The sequence below is a fragment of the Colobus angolensis genome, unplaced genomic scaffold (assembly GCF_000951035.1).
Source record: "Colobus angolensis palliatus isolate OR3802 unplaced genomic scaffold, Cang.pa_1.0 Scaffold596, whole genome shotgun sequence".
NCBI classification, from domain to species: Eukaryota; Metazoa; Chordata; class Mammalia; order Primates; family Cercopithecidae; genus Colobus; species Colobus angolensis.
In genome coordinates, this window is record NW_012119554.1 from 233,777 (window position 1) to 250,703 (window position 16,927).

The 16,927-nt window shown below is 47.0% G+C and overlaps 1 protein-coding gene across 2 annotated transcripts in view; it reads left to right on the forward strand.

Annotated features, from left to right (window-relative positions):
• The first annotated feature begins 4,468 nt into the window (after positions 1-4,468).
• VPS13D (vacuolar protein sorting 13 homolog D (S. cerevisiae)) overlaps positions 4,469-16,927 on the forward strand; it is a 281,733-nt gene continuing 269,274 nt past the window's right edge. For both annotated transcript variants that reach the window (XM_011962545.1, XM_011962546.1), the window contains exons 1-4: positions 4,469-4,645; positions 14,250-14,327; positions 15,983-16,173; positions 16,274-16,354. In XM_011962545.1, coding sequence (XP_011817935.1) covers positions 4,549-4,645; positions 14,250-14,327; positions 15,983-16,173; positions 16,274-16,354 — 447 coding nt within the window. In that variant the 5' untranslated portion in view covers positions 4,469-4,548. The remainder of the gene's footprint in view (positions 4,646-14,249; positions 14,328-15,982; positions 16,174-16,273; positions 16,355-16,927) is intronic.

The window sequence follows — 16,927 nt, forward strand, 5'->3', positions numbered from 1 at the left end:
TGCAGGGCCGGCGCGGATTCACGGGCCGCCGCTAGAGCTCCGCCTAGACCTGGGGGCCCGGGCCCACCCTGGGGAGAGCGATGCTGGGAGCCTGGGGGCCCCGTCGTCCGGCCTCGGTCTGAGCCCCTCGGGGTAACCCTGGGGTGTCTGCTCCCCCGAAGGCCCCGAGCCCGCCACCTCCGGGGACCCCTGCGTCCAAGTCCCCGCGAACACCCCAGGCACAGGCTAGGAGTTGGCTGAACCTCTGAGAACCCCGATGTCCGTGTCCTGGGGAGCCCGAGCCCCTGCCGGACGCCGGCACACTTTCTGGGGTCCCAGCAGCCTGGCGCCCTGGAATTGGGAGGTGTCAGTCCGCGCCTGTCCGCCTGAGCCGTAGTCTCAATGCAGGACCCTAGTGTGCGAGTCCCCCACATTACGCCCAGGAGTGGGGTGTCAGTTCCCTAGAATGCCTTAGCCTTAATCAGCCACCCGAGGTCACACTCTCGGGCAGAGACATCAGGCCTAAAACTTCTCTTTACCTTTTGCCCCCCAGGGTCACGCCCTGGCCCAGCCACTCCTCCTAGGTGTGGGATCCCGGCGCTGTTCCCTCCAGGTTTTACCTGGGTGGTGGGGTCTCTGTTCCCTGGAGGGGGCTGCGGGTTCCGAGAGCTGGGGGCGGGAAGGTTGTGGGAGCGTCGCCTTCCGGGCAGTGTCGTCCCTGTGGGGCCACAGGTCGGACAGCCGCCCCCGCCCCCTTTTTGGAGCTCCCTGGCGCCGGCAGCGCTCAGTACCGGCCGCCTCGGGGAGGGACGCCCAGGTCCGGTTGCCAGTCCTTCCTATTCCCGGTCTGGCTGCTCCTCAGGGGAGGGGCCTGGCTCAAGGTCATGCCCGGCTGTCTGCCCGCCCGTGGGCTCAGCACTGATCCCTACTGTCACCCGCCCCACTGGGTAGGGGAGCCCAGGTGGGGGTTAGTGCCAGGCAGCTGCCTAGAAGCCCTGATGGACCAGAGTGTAAACACTTTGGGATTCTGACCAGTCTGGCGGCCCTTGCTGACACTGAATTCCTCAAGGGAATCCTTGAAGTGGCCTGAAGCTGGGTCCAGATGCTTAGCAGAGCAAATCATGGGTGCTTTCTGGTTTGGGCCTCAATTTTACTGACCAGGGCGCCTTACAGTGCTAATCGCTCATGCTTTTAAAACCTGTGCTTTGCATTCTTTTCCATTTAGGGCAAGTAGGGTAGGGCCTGAACTTGTTTACAAACTGACAGTTGTTTCCCTTGATTTGGAGATAATTGGTAGTTGGCACTCAGAGAGAGTTGGCATTTGGGGCCGAAATTAATGGCAATAACTACAAAAATAAAGAGTACTCTGACCTTGGCTTCTTAAGTTTGTTTGGAGTCCCCATAGTGAGATTAGTCAGTTTCACATTTGGTGTTCACAAATTTACTCCTTTAAAGTTACAATAGTGGCAAGGCACGGTGGCTCATGCTTGTAATCCCAGCACTTTGGGAGGCCAAAGTGGGCAGATCAGGAGTTGAGGTCGGGAGTTCAGACCAGCCTGGCCAACGTGATGAAACCCTGTCTCTACTAAAAATACAAAAATTAGCTGGGGATGGTGGCAGGTGCCTGTAATCCCAGCTACTCAGGAGGCTGAGGTAGGAGAATCGCTTGAACCCAGGAGATGGAGGTTGCAGTGAGCCGAGATCCCATCACTGCTCTCCAGCCTGGGCGAAGGAGCAACACTCTGTCTCCAGAAAAAAAAAAGTTACAATAGAGAAATGTTTCTTTTACTCAGACTGTTGATCATTGGTTTTTAAAAAATTGTTCTTATAACCTTTTTTAAACAAATGTAGCCAATAATTAGTTTTATGTAACTCTACCCTTAAAAAATATCTTTATATTCCATTCGCAGAAAAAAAGAAATCTTTGGAAAGAAATTGGGCAAATATTTTACCAAATGCTGTTTTTTTCCTTCTTTCCTTTTTTTTTTGAGACAGAGTCTCGCTCTGTCGCCTAGGCTGGAGTGCGGTGGCGAGATCTAGGCTCACTGCAAGCTCCGACTCCCGGGTTCATGCCATTCTCCTGCCTCAGCCTCCTGAGTAGCTGGGACTACAGGCGCCCACCACCACGCCCGGCTAATTTTTTGTAGTTTTAGCAGAGACAGGGTTTCACCGTGTTAGCCAGGATGGTCTTGATCTCCCGACCTCATGATCTGCCTGCCTCAGCCTCCCAAAGTGCTGGCATTACAGGCGTGAACCACTGCGCCTGGCCTGTTTTTTTCTTTTTACTGTCACTGTTGACAACAAAAGTGAATCTTCTCTGGAAGTACAAGATATTGTTGACAAATGAAAGCCAGTTTTTCTAGGAGGCTGAGTTCCTTCTTATGGAGGCCTTGTGCTTCAGGTAGTTGTTGGATGGCAGCCTCTCAGTTGGGACAGGTGTGTCTTCTGGCACTAAGATGAATCACTAGAGGTGGGGCAGCGTGCTTGGAAAGGATCCTGAAAGTAGGCTGGCTCCAGTGGGATGTGTGCCATGGCAAATCTGTAGTGCCTGGCAGGGTGGCTGATGACTGACATGGTGGATCAGAGCAAGATTTGAGGCTCACAGTTTCCACTGGGATCTTCTAGCTGAGCAATCTGAGAACCCAGTTAAACTTTTGTGTCTCAGTTTCCCTCATGTTGACTTTTTGTAGTACTAAAATTACTTTTTTTTTTTTTTGCTAATACTGGTAAACACCAGTTATTATAACGGGCAGTAGTACCTACCACATCTAAATACTGTGGCTGGAGTCAGAGGATTTCTGGAGTTTGGTTTGTAATAATTGACTAAGATTGTTCATCATACCAGTGTCATCTGGTGCCCAGGTACTGGTAATGCAGTTCCAGGACATTTAAGAACAGTGGTAAAGCACTGTTGTCTCTCTCCTGTGTATATGATTGTATAAGTGATCCTCATGAACAAATTTGAGACGTTTAATTTGGGTGGCCTTAATGAGGATCATTAAAGAATGTGAATTCTCCCCCCACCCCCAACTTTATTCAGGTTTCTTTCATCAATTTCTTTTTCTTTTCTTTTTTTTTTTGAGATGGAGTCTCACTCTGTTACCCAGGCTGGAGTGTAGTGGTATGATCTTGGCTAACTGCAACCTCCACCTCCTGGGTTCAAGGGATTCTCCTGACTCAGCCTCCCGAGTAGCTGGGATTACAGGTGCCTGCCACCATGCCTGGCTAAGTTTTGTATTTTTGGTAGAGACAGGGTTTCACCATGTTGACCAGGTTGGTTTTGAACTCCTGACCTCAGGTGATCCACCTGCCTCGGCCTCCCAAAGTGCTGGGATTCCAGGCGTGAGCCACCACTCCTGGCCTCTTTCATGAATTTCTTTTTTTTTTTTTTTTTTTGAGACGGAGTCTCGTTCTGTTGCCCAGGCTGGAGTGCAGTGGCCAGATCTCAGCTCACTGCAAGCTCCGCCTCCTGGGTTTACGCCATTCTCCTGCCTCAGCCTCCCGAGTAGCTGGGACTACAGGCGCCCGCCACCTTGCCTGGCTAGTTTTTTTGTATTTTTTAGTAGAGACGGGGTTTCGCCGTGTTAGCCAGGGTGGTCTCGATCTCCTGACCTTGTGATCCGCCCGTCTCGGACTCCCAAAGTGCTGGAATTACAGGCTTGAGCCACCGCGCCTGGCCTCTTTCATGAATTTCATTCGGACAATCTCCTAGGGCATATTCTGTCTTAATCTAGGATAAGGTTTCTTAATGTTGGCTCTGTTGACATTTGGGTTGGATAATTTTTTGCTGTGGGAGCTGTCTTGTGCATTTTAGGTTTAGCAGCTTCCATGGTCTTTATTCACAAGATGCTGGTAGCAGCCCCTAAGTCATGATCAAAAATGCCTCTGGACATTACTAAATTATGCCCATATGAGAACCTCTGATCAGGGTGGTCTAATCCTGAGGTAAATCACCGTAAGTGAACAATGGACAGTTACACTGAAAAGATAGACAGCTTTGAGTTGTAGGTAATTTTTGGTAAATTTAAGAGTGACTATTCCCTGAAGCAGCATCAGAATGTGGATGTTTTGGTTTGCCTCCAGTTACTGAAGGGGGCATCTTACAGAGCTTCTTGCCTCATCTTTTAAAACCTCTGCGGCCAGGCGCAGTGGCTCACGCCTGTAATCCCAGCACTTTGGGAGGCTGAGGCGGGTGGATCACCTGAGGTCAGGAGTTTGGGACCAGGCTGGTCAACACAGTGAAACCCCATCTCTACTAAAAATAGAAAAAATCAGCTGGGTGTGGTGGTGGGCACCTGTCATCCCAGCTACTGGGGAGGCTGAGGCAGGAGAATTGCTTGAACCCGGGAGGCAGAGATTGCAGAGAGCCGAGATCGTGCCGCTGCACTCCAGCCTGTTCTTGGGATTCCTCTACCTTCAGGCAGGTAGAGGATGAAATTGGCTTAGAAAATCATTCAGTTTTTATGTTGATTTTCATTATTTTCCTTTCACAGATTTTTCTGTGACCATGAAAGAGAGAAATAAAGAATGATCCATGATTTCTAAACACCTTTTCCTGAGGATATAGTCATGTTGGAAGGCCTTGTAGCCTGGGTTCTCAATACCTATTTGGGGAAATATGTCAATAACCTGAACACTGACCAGCTCTCAGTTGCACTTCTGAAAGGTGAGTATTTCTCTGGGTGAGGTACAGCTTTACAGGTGGCATTTCTGTTTTTGTATTTTTTTTGTTGTACTGAGAATCTTAAAACTTAATGCCCAGATGGCTTTGTACTAAATGTGTGTAAAAAGGTCCCATATGACCCGGATGATTATTACAGAGTAACTTTACAGCTATATTGTTGTAGATTTTAAGAAACTATTAAATATTAAAAAAAAAAAAAAAAGCAAAATAAGCTATACTACTGGTGACTGTGCTTAGTCCCAGTTAATTTTTTAGCTTTATGAAGCTTTGTGGAGGCAGCCACGTACTGACAGTAGCATTGATTTTGGCTTCAAATACTGTTTTGTCATTTATTAACTATGTGAACAATAGCTCATATTGAAATTCTAAGCCTCAGATTCTTTAGACAGAGATACCTCCAGAGGGTTGCTATAAGGATCAACTGGAATAACATTTAAAGTCCCTAGCCTGCAGGCATATAGTAGTCCCTCAATAAAAGTTTTAAAATTGATTACTGTGAGGTGTTCAACAGAATTTCTGAGGTTTTGGCTTGCTTAATAGTAAAGTACCTGAAGCTTGAGACATTTTACCCTTTACAGGCCTAGACTTGGTAAATGCAGTCCCTGATTTGGCATGGGAATTCGAAAGCTGCATTTTCTCCCTTTCCTTGTTTTAATTTAAATTCTCTTTGCTCAACTCAAAATGGAGCTTTTTAACATATGTAGGAAGAGAAGAAAGTCAGTCTGCAAGTATGTAAAATCTTAGGAAATGGGAAGGAGACTTCAAATACAGCGAAACCTCACCTTCGTGGATGTGAGTTTTGGTAAGTGGACCAGGACAGGTTAGAGAGAACAGTGACACAGCTGTTTGCGTAGTCTGAGAATGGAGTACCAGTGGTTCACCTGTTCCTTTAAATGTGTTGCTTTCCGGCGGGGCGTGGTGGCTCACGCCTGTAATCCCAGCACTTTGGGAGGCCGAGGCAGGAGGATCACTTGAGGTCAGGAGTCTGAGACCAGCCTGGCCAACATGGTGAAACCTCTGTCTACTAAAAATACAAAAATTAGCTGTGCATGGTGACGGGCGCCTGTAATCCCAGCTACTCGGGAGGCTGAGGCAGGAGAACCACTTGAAACCGGAAGGCGGAGGTTGCAGTGAGCTGAGGTCACGCCACTGCACTCCAGCCTGGGCAACAAGAGTGAAACTCTATCACAAAAAAAAAAAAAAAAAAAAAAGTGTTGCTTTCCATGTTTTTCTGACCAAATGATTGTGGCAGCGATAGGCCATGGGCAGAGCTGTCATGGTTATCCCTCCCCACTCTCTTCCTTTCCTTTCCTATTCTAGTTTCCTTCTTGTCCTGAAACAGGAGCTAAGTGGAAAGCGAGAGTGAGCAGTCTATCAGGGAAGAGGATGCGTTCAGAGTGCGATAGTAGTGTCAAGTTCACCTCTCTGGTCTCTTATTGAAGTTTTCAGACCACTGTGAAGCTAACTACGTTGTATGAGGTGTACGTAACAGGGCCTAGAAAGAGAGCTGCAGGCCGTGACCCTACTAATCAAAGAGCTGGTTCTGTCGGGAGTGATATGGCAACAGCATTTGCTGAAGAAATGAATAAATGGAAATGGATGATATCTGATGTGTTACAGAGTTGTACTAACATTGCTCAGCAGTTTTAGAATATATCTTGTAACAACAACTGTGTTTATCTATCTGGTACCTTAAACTGCTTTTCTGCCCTTATTTCCTTTCTAAAAACATTATTCTTTATGGCTTTTAATGAACCTGTTGAACTTGAAGAATATTTCTCTGCAGGATGGAAAAATGCTTTTTCTTTCATAGCTAGTGTTAGTATGGTACCTGATGCTTATGGATCCAAAGCACATCACAGAGCTTGGCCAGAAACATCTTGGGAGCACGGAAGTATACTGAGGGAATGGCTTCGTAAAGAAGTTGGTTCATCTGCTTGTTCATCTCTGACACAGTTAAGCAGTGTGTGGGGATAGAGAGGGTACTAGATAGGAATGACAATGTTCTTCTGTTTTTTGAGACAAGGTTTCTTTCTGTCACCCAGGCTGGAGTGCAGTGGTGTGATTGCACCTCACTGCCACCTTGACCTTCTGGGCTCAAGCAGTCCGCCTGCCTCAGCCTCCCAAGTAGCTGGGACCACAGGCATGCAACACCACGCCCAGCTAATTTTTGTTTTTTTTTGGTAGAGATGGGATTTCACCATGTTGCTCAGGCAGGTCTCAAACTTCTGAGCTCAAGTGATCCTCCCACCTGGGCCTCCCAAAGTGCTGGGATTACAGGCGTCATCCACTGTACCCGGCCGAGAATGTCATTTCAATCTATCTACAGATATTGACTGTTCTAGATGCTTTGAGAGATGCAAAGGGGACTGAAATAGTGGTCAAGGGTATTGATTCTTTTAGCTAAACTATGTGTTTGAATCACAGTTCTTCCATTTACTAGTAATGTGGGCAGGTTACTCAGTTTCTTCATGCTTCACTCTCCCTTTCTGTAAATTGGAGATAATATTAACTATCTCGTAAGGTTCTGAGGACTGAGAAATTAATATGGGTCAGAGAGCTTAGAGCTGTTCTTGGTATATTGTAGGCTCTCAGACAATGTTATCATCATCCATCCTCATGGTCATATCTGTGTGATTGGATTGGCTGGCAATTTGGACTTCAAAGAGATTGTATATATGTGTGTGTGTGTGTGTATATATATGATTGTATCCACATATGAAAAGTAGCAAAATGCCAAGTAACATGAGTTGTTTAAGAATGGAGATAGACTTAAAGACAAATAAACAAAATACAAAGTAACATGAGAGGATCACCTGAAGCCAGGAGTTCAAGACTAGCCTGGGCAACATGGTGAAATCCCTTTTCTACAAAAAAAAAAAAAAAAAAATTAACTGGGTGTGGTGATGCGTGCCTGTGGTCCCAGTTACTTAGGAGGCTGAGGTGGGAGGATCGCTTGAGCTGGAGAGGTTGAGGTTGCATGGAGTTGTGTTCCCTCCACTGCACTCTAGCCTGTGTGACAGAGCAAGACCCTTTCCCCCCAAAAATTTTCACTTGTTCAGTCATTCAAAAACATTTATTGAGGCCGGGTGTGGTGGCTCACACCTGTAATCCTAGCACTTCGGGAGGCCAAGGCCTGAGGATCACCTGAGGCCAGAAGTTTAAGACTAGCCTGGGTGACATGGTGAGATCCCTTCTCTGAAAAAAAAAAATTAGCTGAGTGTTGTGGTGCACACCTGTGGTTCCAGATACTTGGGAGGCTCAGGTGGGAGGATTGCTTGAGCCTAGGAGGTCGAGGCCGCACCTGGGCTGTGTTCTTGCCATTGCACTGCAGCCTGGGCAACAGAGCAAGACCCTGTTTCAAAAAATAAAAGTTCATTGTTCAGTCATTCAAAAACATTTATTGATGCTGGGCGTGGTGGCTCACACCTGTAATTCTAGCACTTTGGGAGGCCAAGGTGGGCAGATCACTTGAAGCCAGGAGTTCTAGACCAGCCTGGGTAACATGGTGAAACCCCATCTCTACTAAAAATATAAAAGTTAGCAGGGAGAAACTAATATTATTTATTTGTATTGTTGTGAGGATTAAATGAGATAATGTGTATGAAGTGCTTGGACACAGTAAGACCACACTAAATGGTAGCTGCTATTCTTTTCTTTTCTTTTTTTTTTTTTCATTTGAGAGAGAGTCTCACTCTGTTACCCAGGCTGGAGTGCAGTAGTAGGATCATAGCTCACTGCAGCCGTGAACTTTTGGGCTCAAGTGATCCTCCTGCTTGACCTCTTAAAGTGCTGGTATTATGGGCATGAACCACCACATCCATCTTCTTATTCCACCTCTATAGTCCCTGAGGGACTCTATAGTCCCTGAGGACTGTTAACCTGTTAACCTGTTTGGGAGACAAATTATACAGTAATACAAGGGAGTATAGATGAAATGGTTATTCTGGAAATACAGGCATCATGCGAGGGGATGTGAAGGAAGAGAGCTGTCCATTCTGCCTGTAGGACTCTGGGAAGGTTATGGAGATAGCTTTTTGAGTGGATCTTTTTCTTTTTCTTTCCTTTTTTTTTTGGAGACAGGGTCTTGCTCTATCACCCCAGGAGTGCAGTGGCACCATCACGGCTCACTGCACCCTCAACCTCTCTGGGCTCAAGTGATCTTTCCATTTCAGCCTCCTGAGTAGCTGGGACTACAGGCATGTACCACCATAGGTCTAGCTATTTGTTTTATTTTTTGTAGAGATAGGGTTTTACCATGTTGCCAAGGCTGGTCTTGAACACTTGGGCTCAAGCAGTCCTCCTGCCTTGGCCTCCCAAAGTGCTGGGATTATAGGCGTGAGCCACTGCACCCAGCCTTGAGTGGATTTTAGCAGGATTTCCATAGGTGGCACTGGGCAGGTCCCCACATTCCAGGTGGAATGCGCCCTGTGAGCAGAGGCTGAAAACTTGCAGGGTGTTTTTGAAATGGTTTGGGGCCAGAAGGTAGGTGGCTCACGCCTGTAATCCCAGCACTTTTGGAGGCTGAGGCGGGTGGATCACCTGAGGTCAGGAGTTCAAGACCAGCCTGGCCAAGATGGCGAAATCCCGCTTTTACTAAAAATATAAAACAAATTAGCCAGGCACAGTGGCAGGCGCCTACAATCGCAGCTACTCGGGAGGCTAAGGCAGGAGAATCGCTTGAACCCAGGGGGCGGAGGTTGCAGTGAGCTGAGACCGTACCACTGCACTCCAGAGAAGGTAGAGGCTGCCAGTACCATGTCAGAGTCTGAACTTCAGCCTGGGGGCATATCGTATATTTGTAACCCAAAACTTCCATTTCCCCTCCTTTTTGTTTTTATAAGCTCTGCAACTTAGGTTGATTCTTCAACCTGGAGCAGAGGGAAGAGAATTCAGTAGCCATTAGAAATTACTAAGAAATGACCAACCTCTAAATTACTCCCAGTTTAGTGAGTAGATTTCTTGCTAGCCTGAGATGAGGAGTTTTTGGATGAGACATCCGTGAGTAAGTCTGTAATGTCTGCCTGGAGTAAGTGACCAACATTATCATTTCTAAAGCACTCAGTACTTTGGGTGCTTTTCTGCGTGGATCTTTGGAGGGACCTTTCCCTGCAGGGCCAGTCGTGGGTGCATATTTGAGTGGGTGGGGACTAGGAAATCTTCAGTCTTAAACCATGGCCGTGATGGTTCGCCAGATTCCTTTGCTTTTGGCTTGGTGTAGGCTGTTTTTTCTTCTCATTTTTTCCTTTACATTCTCTCTAGATCTTCTCCTTTGCCCCCCATGCTTCAGCTTTAACTTTTCGTGGTATGAGTTGCCTGTAATTCCCTTTACTTTCCCAAGGTTGTACAGCTGCCAGGGAAGCCCAGAGCTCACCTGCCTTTGTGACAGATTTGGGCATTGAAAAATAAGGTGGTTCGGGCTGGGTGCAGTGGCTCACGCCTGTAATTCCAGCACTTTGGGAGGCCAAGGTGGGTAGATCACTTGAGGTCGGGAGTTCAAGACCAGCCTGATCAATATGGTGAAACTCTGTCTCTACTAAAAATACAGAAAATTAGCCGTGTGTTGTGGCGGGCGCCTGTAGTCCCAGCTACTCAGGAGGCTGACACAGGAGAATCACTTGAATCCAGGAGGCGGAGGTTGCAGTGAGCCGAGATCGTGCCATTGCACTCTCGCCTGGGTGACAAAAGCGAGACTCCATCTCAAAATAAAATTAAAAATAAGGCGATTCGAAGTGTAAATCATGCTATTCAAAAGAAGAAACTATTTAATTGCCACCTTTAAGTCTATTTCAACTAAGGGAAACGTTTCATGATTATTTTTCCCCTTATGTTCATTTTCTCCCCAAATGTGGATATGGGGTTGTTTCACTGGGGTAATAAACTTTTCCTTTCCGTTAGTCTTAAGGTATGGTGGTGGGGTGGGGGGGGCATGGCCCATGTGGACAAATATTCCTGCAAAAGTCAAAAAATAAATTGATTGTATCTGTTCAGAATCTGCCAAGTTGCTAGATTTGAATTTTCTTTTTTTTCCCCCTTTTTCTTTTTTTTGAGACGAATTCTCGCTCTATCGCCGGGGCTGGAGTGCAGTGGCCGGATCTCAGCTCACTGCAAACTCCGCCTCCCGGGTTCACGCCATTCTCCTGCCTCAGCCTCCCGAGTAGCTGGGACTACAGGCACCCGCCACCTCGCCTGGCTAGATTTTTGTATTTTTTTGGTAGAGACGAGGTTTCACCGTGTTAGCCAGGATGGTCTTGATCTCCTGACCTCATGATCCGCCCGTCTCGGCCTCCCAAAGTGCTGGGATTACAGGCTTGAGCCACCGCGCCCGGCCTTTCCCCCTTTTTCTTTTTAGGGACAGGGTCTAGCTCTGTTACCAAGGCTGGAGTGCAGTTGTGCGATTATAGCTCACTGCAGCCTTGACCTCCTGGGCTCAAGCAATCCTCCTGCCTCAGCCTCCCCAGTAGCTGGGACTACAGGTGCATGCTACCATGCCTGGCTAATTTTTAAAAATTTATTGTAGAGTTGGGGTCTTGCTGTGTTGCCCAGGCTGGTCTTGAACTCCTGGGCTCAAGCGATTTCCCAGCCTTAGCCTCCCAAAGTGCTGGGATTACAGGTGTGAGCTGCCGCACCTGGCCTGAATTTTTTAGAAACCAGTAACCCAGAAGTCCTGAACAGTCATTTAAAGGGAAATATAATCACGTTTTCTGCATTATTTTGTACTTGGAGTTAAAAGGCTCTCTTGCATTTCTTACCAATTAATGGTTGTTGTCTGTACTCCCTGTTCTTGAAAAATGTATCTCTCAGACAGACTTAGGTTGCTCAAAAATTGCCTTGTGTCACTCAATTTTGTAAAAACAATGGCAGTGATTTAAGGATGGGGACTCTGCCTTCTGTTTTTACATTTCCAGTGGCCATCACAGTGCCTCCCACAGAGCAGGGCCCTGTATACGTGAGGGCGAATGGCTTGCATAGCCAGGAGAGTGATGGATCTAGCTGCTCTCTTGTCTATTCACTTTTGGGTTTAAGTCATAAAAGCTGGGTCTGAAAAGAATTTTCAGTGGTGGTCCTGTGTCTGGAATTGGTGGGTTCTTGGTCTCACTGACTTAAAGAATGAAGCCGCGAACCCTCGTGGTGTTATAGTTCTTAAAGATGGGTTGTCCAGAGTTTGTTCCTTCAGACTTTAAGATCTGTCTGGAGCTTCTTCTTTCTGGTGGGTTCGTGGTCTCGCTGTCAGGAGTGAAGCTGTAGACCTCTCATGGTGAGTGTTACAGCTCTTAAAGACAGCACGTTTGGAGTTGTTCGTTCTTCCTGGTGAGTTCGTGGTCTCGCTGGCTTCAGGAGTGAAGCTGCAGACCTTCGCGGTGAGTGTTACAGCTCATAAAGGCAGCATGGATCCAAAGAGTGAGCAGCAGCAAGATTTATCGCAAAGAGCGAAAGAACAAAGCTTCCACGGTGTGGAAGGGGACGGGAGAGAGTTGCCACTGCCGACTGGGCCAGCCTGCTTTTATTCCCTTATCGGCCCCACCCACATCCTGCTGATTGGTCCATTTTACAGATAGCTGATTGGTCTGTTTTGACAGAGTGCTGATTGGTACGTTGACAATCCAGCTAGACACAGAGTCACAGAGTGCTAGTTAGCTAGATACAGAGTTAGCTAGATACAGAGTACCAACTGGTGCATTTACAAACCTTGAGCTAGACACAGAGTACCGATTGGTGCATTTACAAACCTTGAGCTAGACACAGAGTACCAATTGGTGCATTTACAAACCTTGAGCTAGACACAGTGCTGATTGGTATATTTACAATCCCTGCACTAGACACAGAGTGCTAGTCCTCCAAGTCTCCACTAGGTTAGCTAGATACAGAGTACCAACTGGTGTATTCACACTTGAGCTAGACACAGTGCTGATTGGTATATTTACAATCCCTGCACTAGACACAGAGTGCTAGTCCTCCAAGTCTCCACTAGGTTAGCTAGATACAGAGTACCAACTGGTGTATTCACAAACCCTGAGCTAGACACAGAGTGCTGACTGGTGTACTTACAAACCCTGAGCTAGACACAGAGTGATGATTGGTGCACATACGATCCTCTGGCTAGATATAAAAGTTCTTCAAGTCCCCATCCAGTTCAGGAGCCTAGCTGGCTTCACCCAGTGGTTCCTGCAGGGGGCTGCAGGCAGAGCTGCCTGCCAGTGCGGAGCTGCGCCTGCACTCCTCAGTTCTTGGGCTGTGGGCGTCACGGAGCAGGGGGCGGCGCCTGTTGGGGCGGCTCAGGCCGCCTGGGAGCCCACTGCAGGAGGAGGAGCTGGACACCTCAGGCTGCGGTCCGAGCCCTGCCCCATGGGGAGGCAGCTAGGGCCTGGCGAGAATTTGAGTGCAGCGCTGGTGGGCCAGCACTGCTGGGGGACCCCACGCAACCTCTGCAGCTGCTGGCCCGGGTGCTAAGCCCCTCACTGCCCTGGGCCGGCGGTGCCGGCCGGCCGCTCCGTGTGCAGGTCCTGCTGAGCCGGCGCCCGTGTCCACCAGAACTGACACCAACCAGCTGGCGCAGCGCGCAGCCCGGGTTCTCACCTCTCCCTCCACACCTCCCGGCAAGCAGAGGGAGGAGGCTCCGGCCTCAGCCAGCCCAGAGAGGGGCTCCCAGGGTGCTGTGGCCTGCTGAAGGGCTCCTCAAGCTCCGCCAGAGTGGACGCTGAGGCCGAGGTGGTGCTGAGGGCTACTAGCACATTGTCACCTCTCAGTCCTGTTCCTTCCTTTGCTTTCTGATCGGTTATTACACTTGTAAGTAGAGGTGCTAAGAAGTTCTCCCAGAAGAGAAGAGTATAATTCCTTTTGAAGACCAGTTTCATTTAATTAGATCATAGACTTTTGAATACTGTATGTGCTATACTCATTTTGGGGAGGGATTGAGGGTGGAAGGAACTTGTTAGAAACTGCAAATTTCTGTGCTTCAATCCCAGAGATTCTGAGTTAGTTGGTCTGTGGGTGGGGCCCAGGAGCCTGCATTTCATCCTAGGTGAGTCAGATTTTGATGTTCCTCTGGTAAATATTAGCCTAAGCGAGGGGTCAGCAAAGGGGCCAGCGGGCCAGATCTGGCCTGCAGACTAAGAATGGGTTTTGCATTTTTAAGGGTTCATAAAAAAAAAAAAAAGGAGAATACTCAACAGACATCATATAAACCCTAAAATATTTACTATCTGGCCTATTATGGAAAATGTAACTCTTGGTCATAACTCTTCATCAGCACCTAAGCTTCAGCTCTCATGTAGATGTTAGAGCAGATGGCCTGGAAATTCGTTTAGATGAAGCGTATGGGCTGGTGGTAGCACTACACAGGATGTAGCCTGTTCTCGATGTAAAACTTTAACCTACACATGATATAACCTGTTCTAGATGTAAAACTTTCCCTTTAACCTACACATGATATAACCTGTTCTAGATGTAAAACTTTAACCTACAGATGATGTAGCCTGTTCTAGATGTAAAACTTTCCGTTTAACCTTCAATGCTTTACACACAGGAGTAGGTGGCCTGCTGTATTTGTTAAATGGGTATTTCATGATGCTGTTTTTATTTTTAGGTGCTGTTGAATTAGAAAACTTGCCATTAAAGAAAGATGCCTTGAAAGAATTGGAATTACCATTTGAAGTCAAAGCTGGTATGTGGAACTAAAGGACGGGGAGGAAATTTGAGTCTTAAATTGTTTGGGATGTGAAAACTGAGAGCCCTGGAGTTTGCATCGATTTGACCAGTTAGAGGAAGGATATAGCAAATGTTAGAGTTTATGCCAGTCTTAGAGTGTGGTCTTTGGGCCACTCTTATCAGGATGACCTTGGGATGGTGGTAGGGAGGTCAGGTGATCCCCAGACCGACTGAATCGGAATCTCTGAGGGAATGTCATTGAACCTACGTGTTTAATAAGCACTCCAGGTGATTCTTACGTTTCCTAAAATGTGAGAACCTCTGTTCTACATTCAGGGTTTCCTTTTCTTTCCCCTTTCATTTTTCTTTTTCTTTTTTCTTTTCCTTTTTTTTTTGAGACAGAGTCTCGCTCTGTCACCCAGGCTGGAGTGCCGTGGTGCGATCTCGGCTCACTGCAACTTCTGCCTCTCGGATTCAAGCAGTTCTTCTGCCTCAGCCTCCAGAGCAGCTGGGACTATAGGTGTGCCCCACCATGCCCAGCTAATTTTTTTGTATTTTTAGTAGAGACGAGGTTTCACCTTGTTGGCCAGGCTGGTCTTGAACTCCTGACCTCAGGTGATCTGCCTGCCTTGGCCTCCCAAAGTGCTGGGATTACAGGCATGAGCCACCACGCCTGGCCTCCATTCATTCATTCATTTATTTATGACAGGGTCTTGCTTTGTCACCCAGGCTGGAGTGCAGGGATGCTATCATATAGCTCACTACAGCTTTGAACTTGCAGGCTAAAGAGATCCTCCTGCTTCAGCTTCCCCAACTATTAGTTGAAATGGTTGAATACAGCTACGTGCTACCAAGCCCAGCTAAATTTCTGAATTTAATACTGGATTACACAGTTGATCACTAGATGTTGTCATTAAAAATACCATTGTTGGACTGGGCTTGGTGGCTTTCACCTGGCATCCCAGCACTTTGGAAGGTTGAGGCAGGAGGATCACTTGAGGCCAGGAGTTCAAGACCAGCCTGGGTAACATAGCTTTACTCCTATAAATTAAATATAAAGAAAGCTTGTATTCTAGGAGGTTTGGCTAGAAATGGAAGAACTTGGGAAATAAGTATCACAATTCTACTGAGCCGTTTGGCTTTCTCATCAGCCCAGGTTCTCATGAAGAATCAGAATTCTTTATTGAGAGAAGGCCAGTGCCATGTTACCTACGTTTCAGTTTGTGGTGGGGATGTTCAAGATTGAATATATCATAGGTCTGATGACTCCCAACTAGTACTTATCAACCAGACAATGAATAATGAGCAATACATGAGTTTAGTGTCCATGGGCTTGTGCGGGACCTGGGGAAGAAAGACACTCTAAGGAAATGTAAGATGTACTCCACTTGGAAAAGGAGATGGTTTCTAGAGGAGGGATGTTACTGTTGATGTGGTGAAGTCTTCACAAACTTTTTCCAGCTTATATAAGTGATTATACCTCGTTCTTAGAGATGTCAGCCTCCTAACACTTGTTTCACATGTGCAAGAGCCTGCTGGCTGTTGTTTTAAATAAAAAAAAAAAAGTAATAACAGCAATACATGCTCCTTAAACAAAATTGTGAAAATACCAAAAAATGGAAAGAATTAAAAATGTACAGACAGTGAACGAGACTTTCCTTCTCCTTCCAGGCTTCATTGGGAAAGTAACCCTTCAGATTCCCTTTTATCGCCCCCATGTGGACCCTTGGGTGATCTCCATCTCCAGCCTTCACTTAATTGGAGCCCCGGAAAAAATACAGGATTTCAATGATGAAAAGGAGAAGCTGTTGGAAAGGGAACGTAAGAAAGCACTACTTCAAGCCCTGGAGGAGAAATGGAAGGCAAGGCAGAGATCTTTTGGGCCATAAGAGCAGTTGTGGTGACACGTGTAAGATGAGCAAGAACACTAGATTGACCTAACTCTGACTCTTGCCTTTGTAGAATGAACGCCAGCAGAAAGGGGAGTCCTATTGGTATTCAGTTACCGCCTCCGTAGTTACGAGGATTGTGGAGAATATTGAAGTAAGTCCTGCTGACTTTTATAAAAGTGTCAACATGAGAGGGATTTCTCAGGTTTAAATGTGTTTCTCTTCTTAGTTTCTCGTTTCTTGCGGGTTCAGCTGATCTAAGGTGTAGATGGGGCTGGCTGCTCAGGTCTGCCCTTTTGTAGGCTGTGCCAAGGGGAAAACCTGAAAAGCAAGTCCTATGCTCTGTGGCTGACATAGAGTTTTCTTGCTTCAGCTGGCATGAGAAGGAGTTTTCACATCTCTTCCATTTCACTTCCTGCACTTCTTTTTGAATGTTGGAATCCCACCTGCTAAAGGATTTATCTCGTAAGAATCCAGGTTATTTGAGCCTTGACAACTATATGGCTTCAGGGCAAATCACTTCACTTCTCTGGTCTCAATTTCTTCACCTGTAAAATGAGAGAGGTTGGATGCCTCGTCTCTAGTTGATGACATAGTGAGTTGTGAAATTGCGAGCAGCTCACTAAGCTACCTAGCCTCTTGCTGGTGTATCTGGTAGCAATTTGACGAGTTACAGGACTGGGGCTGTTGGCCTTGGTCATGTTTTCTACTTCAGTTATAATTTTGT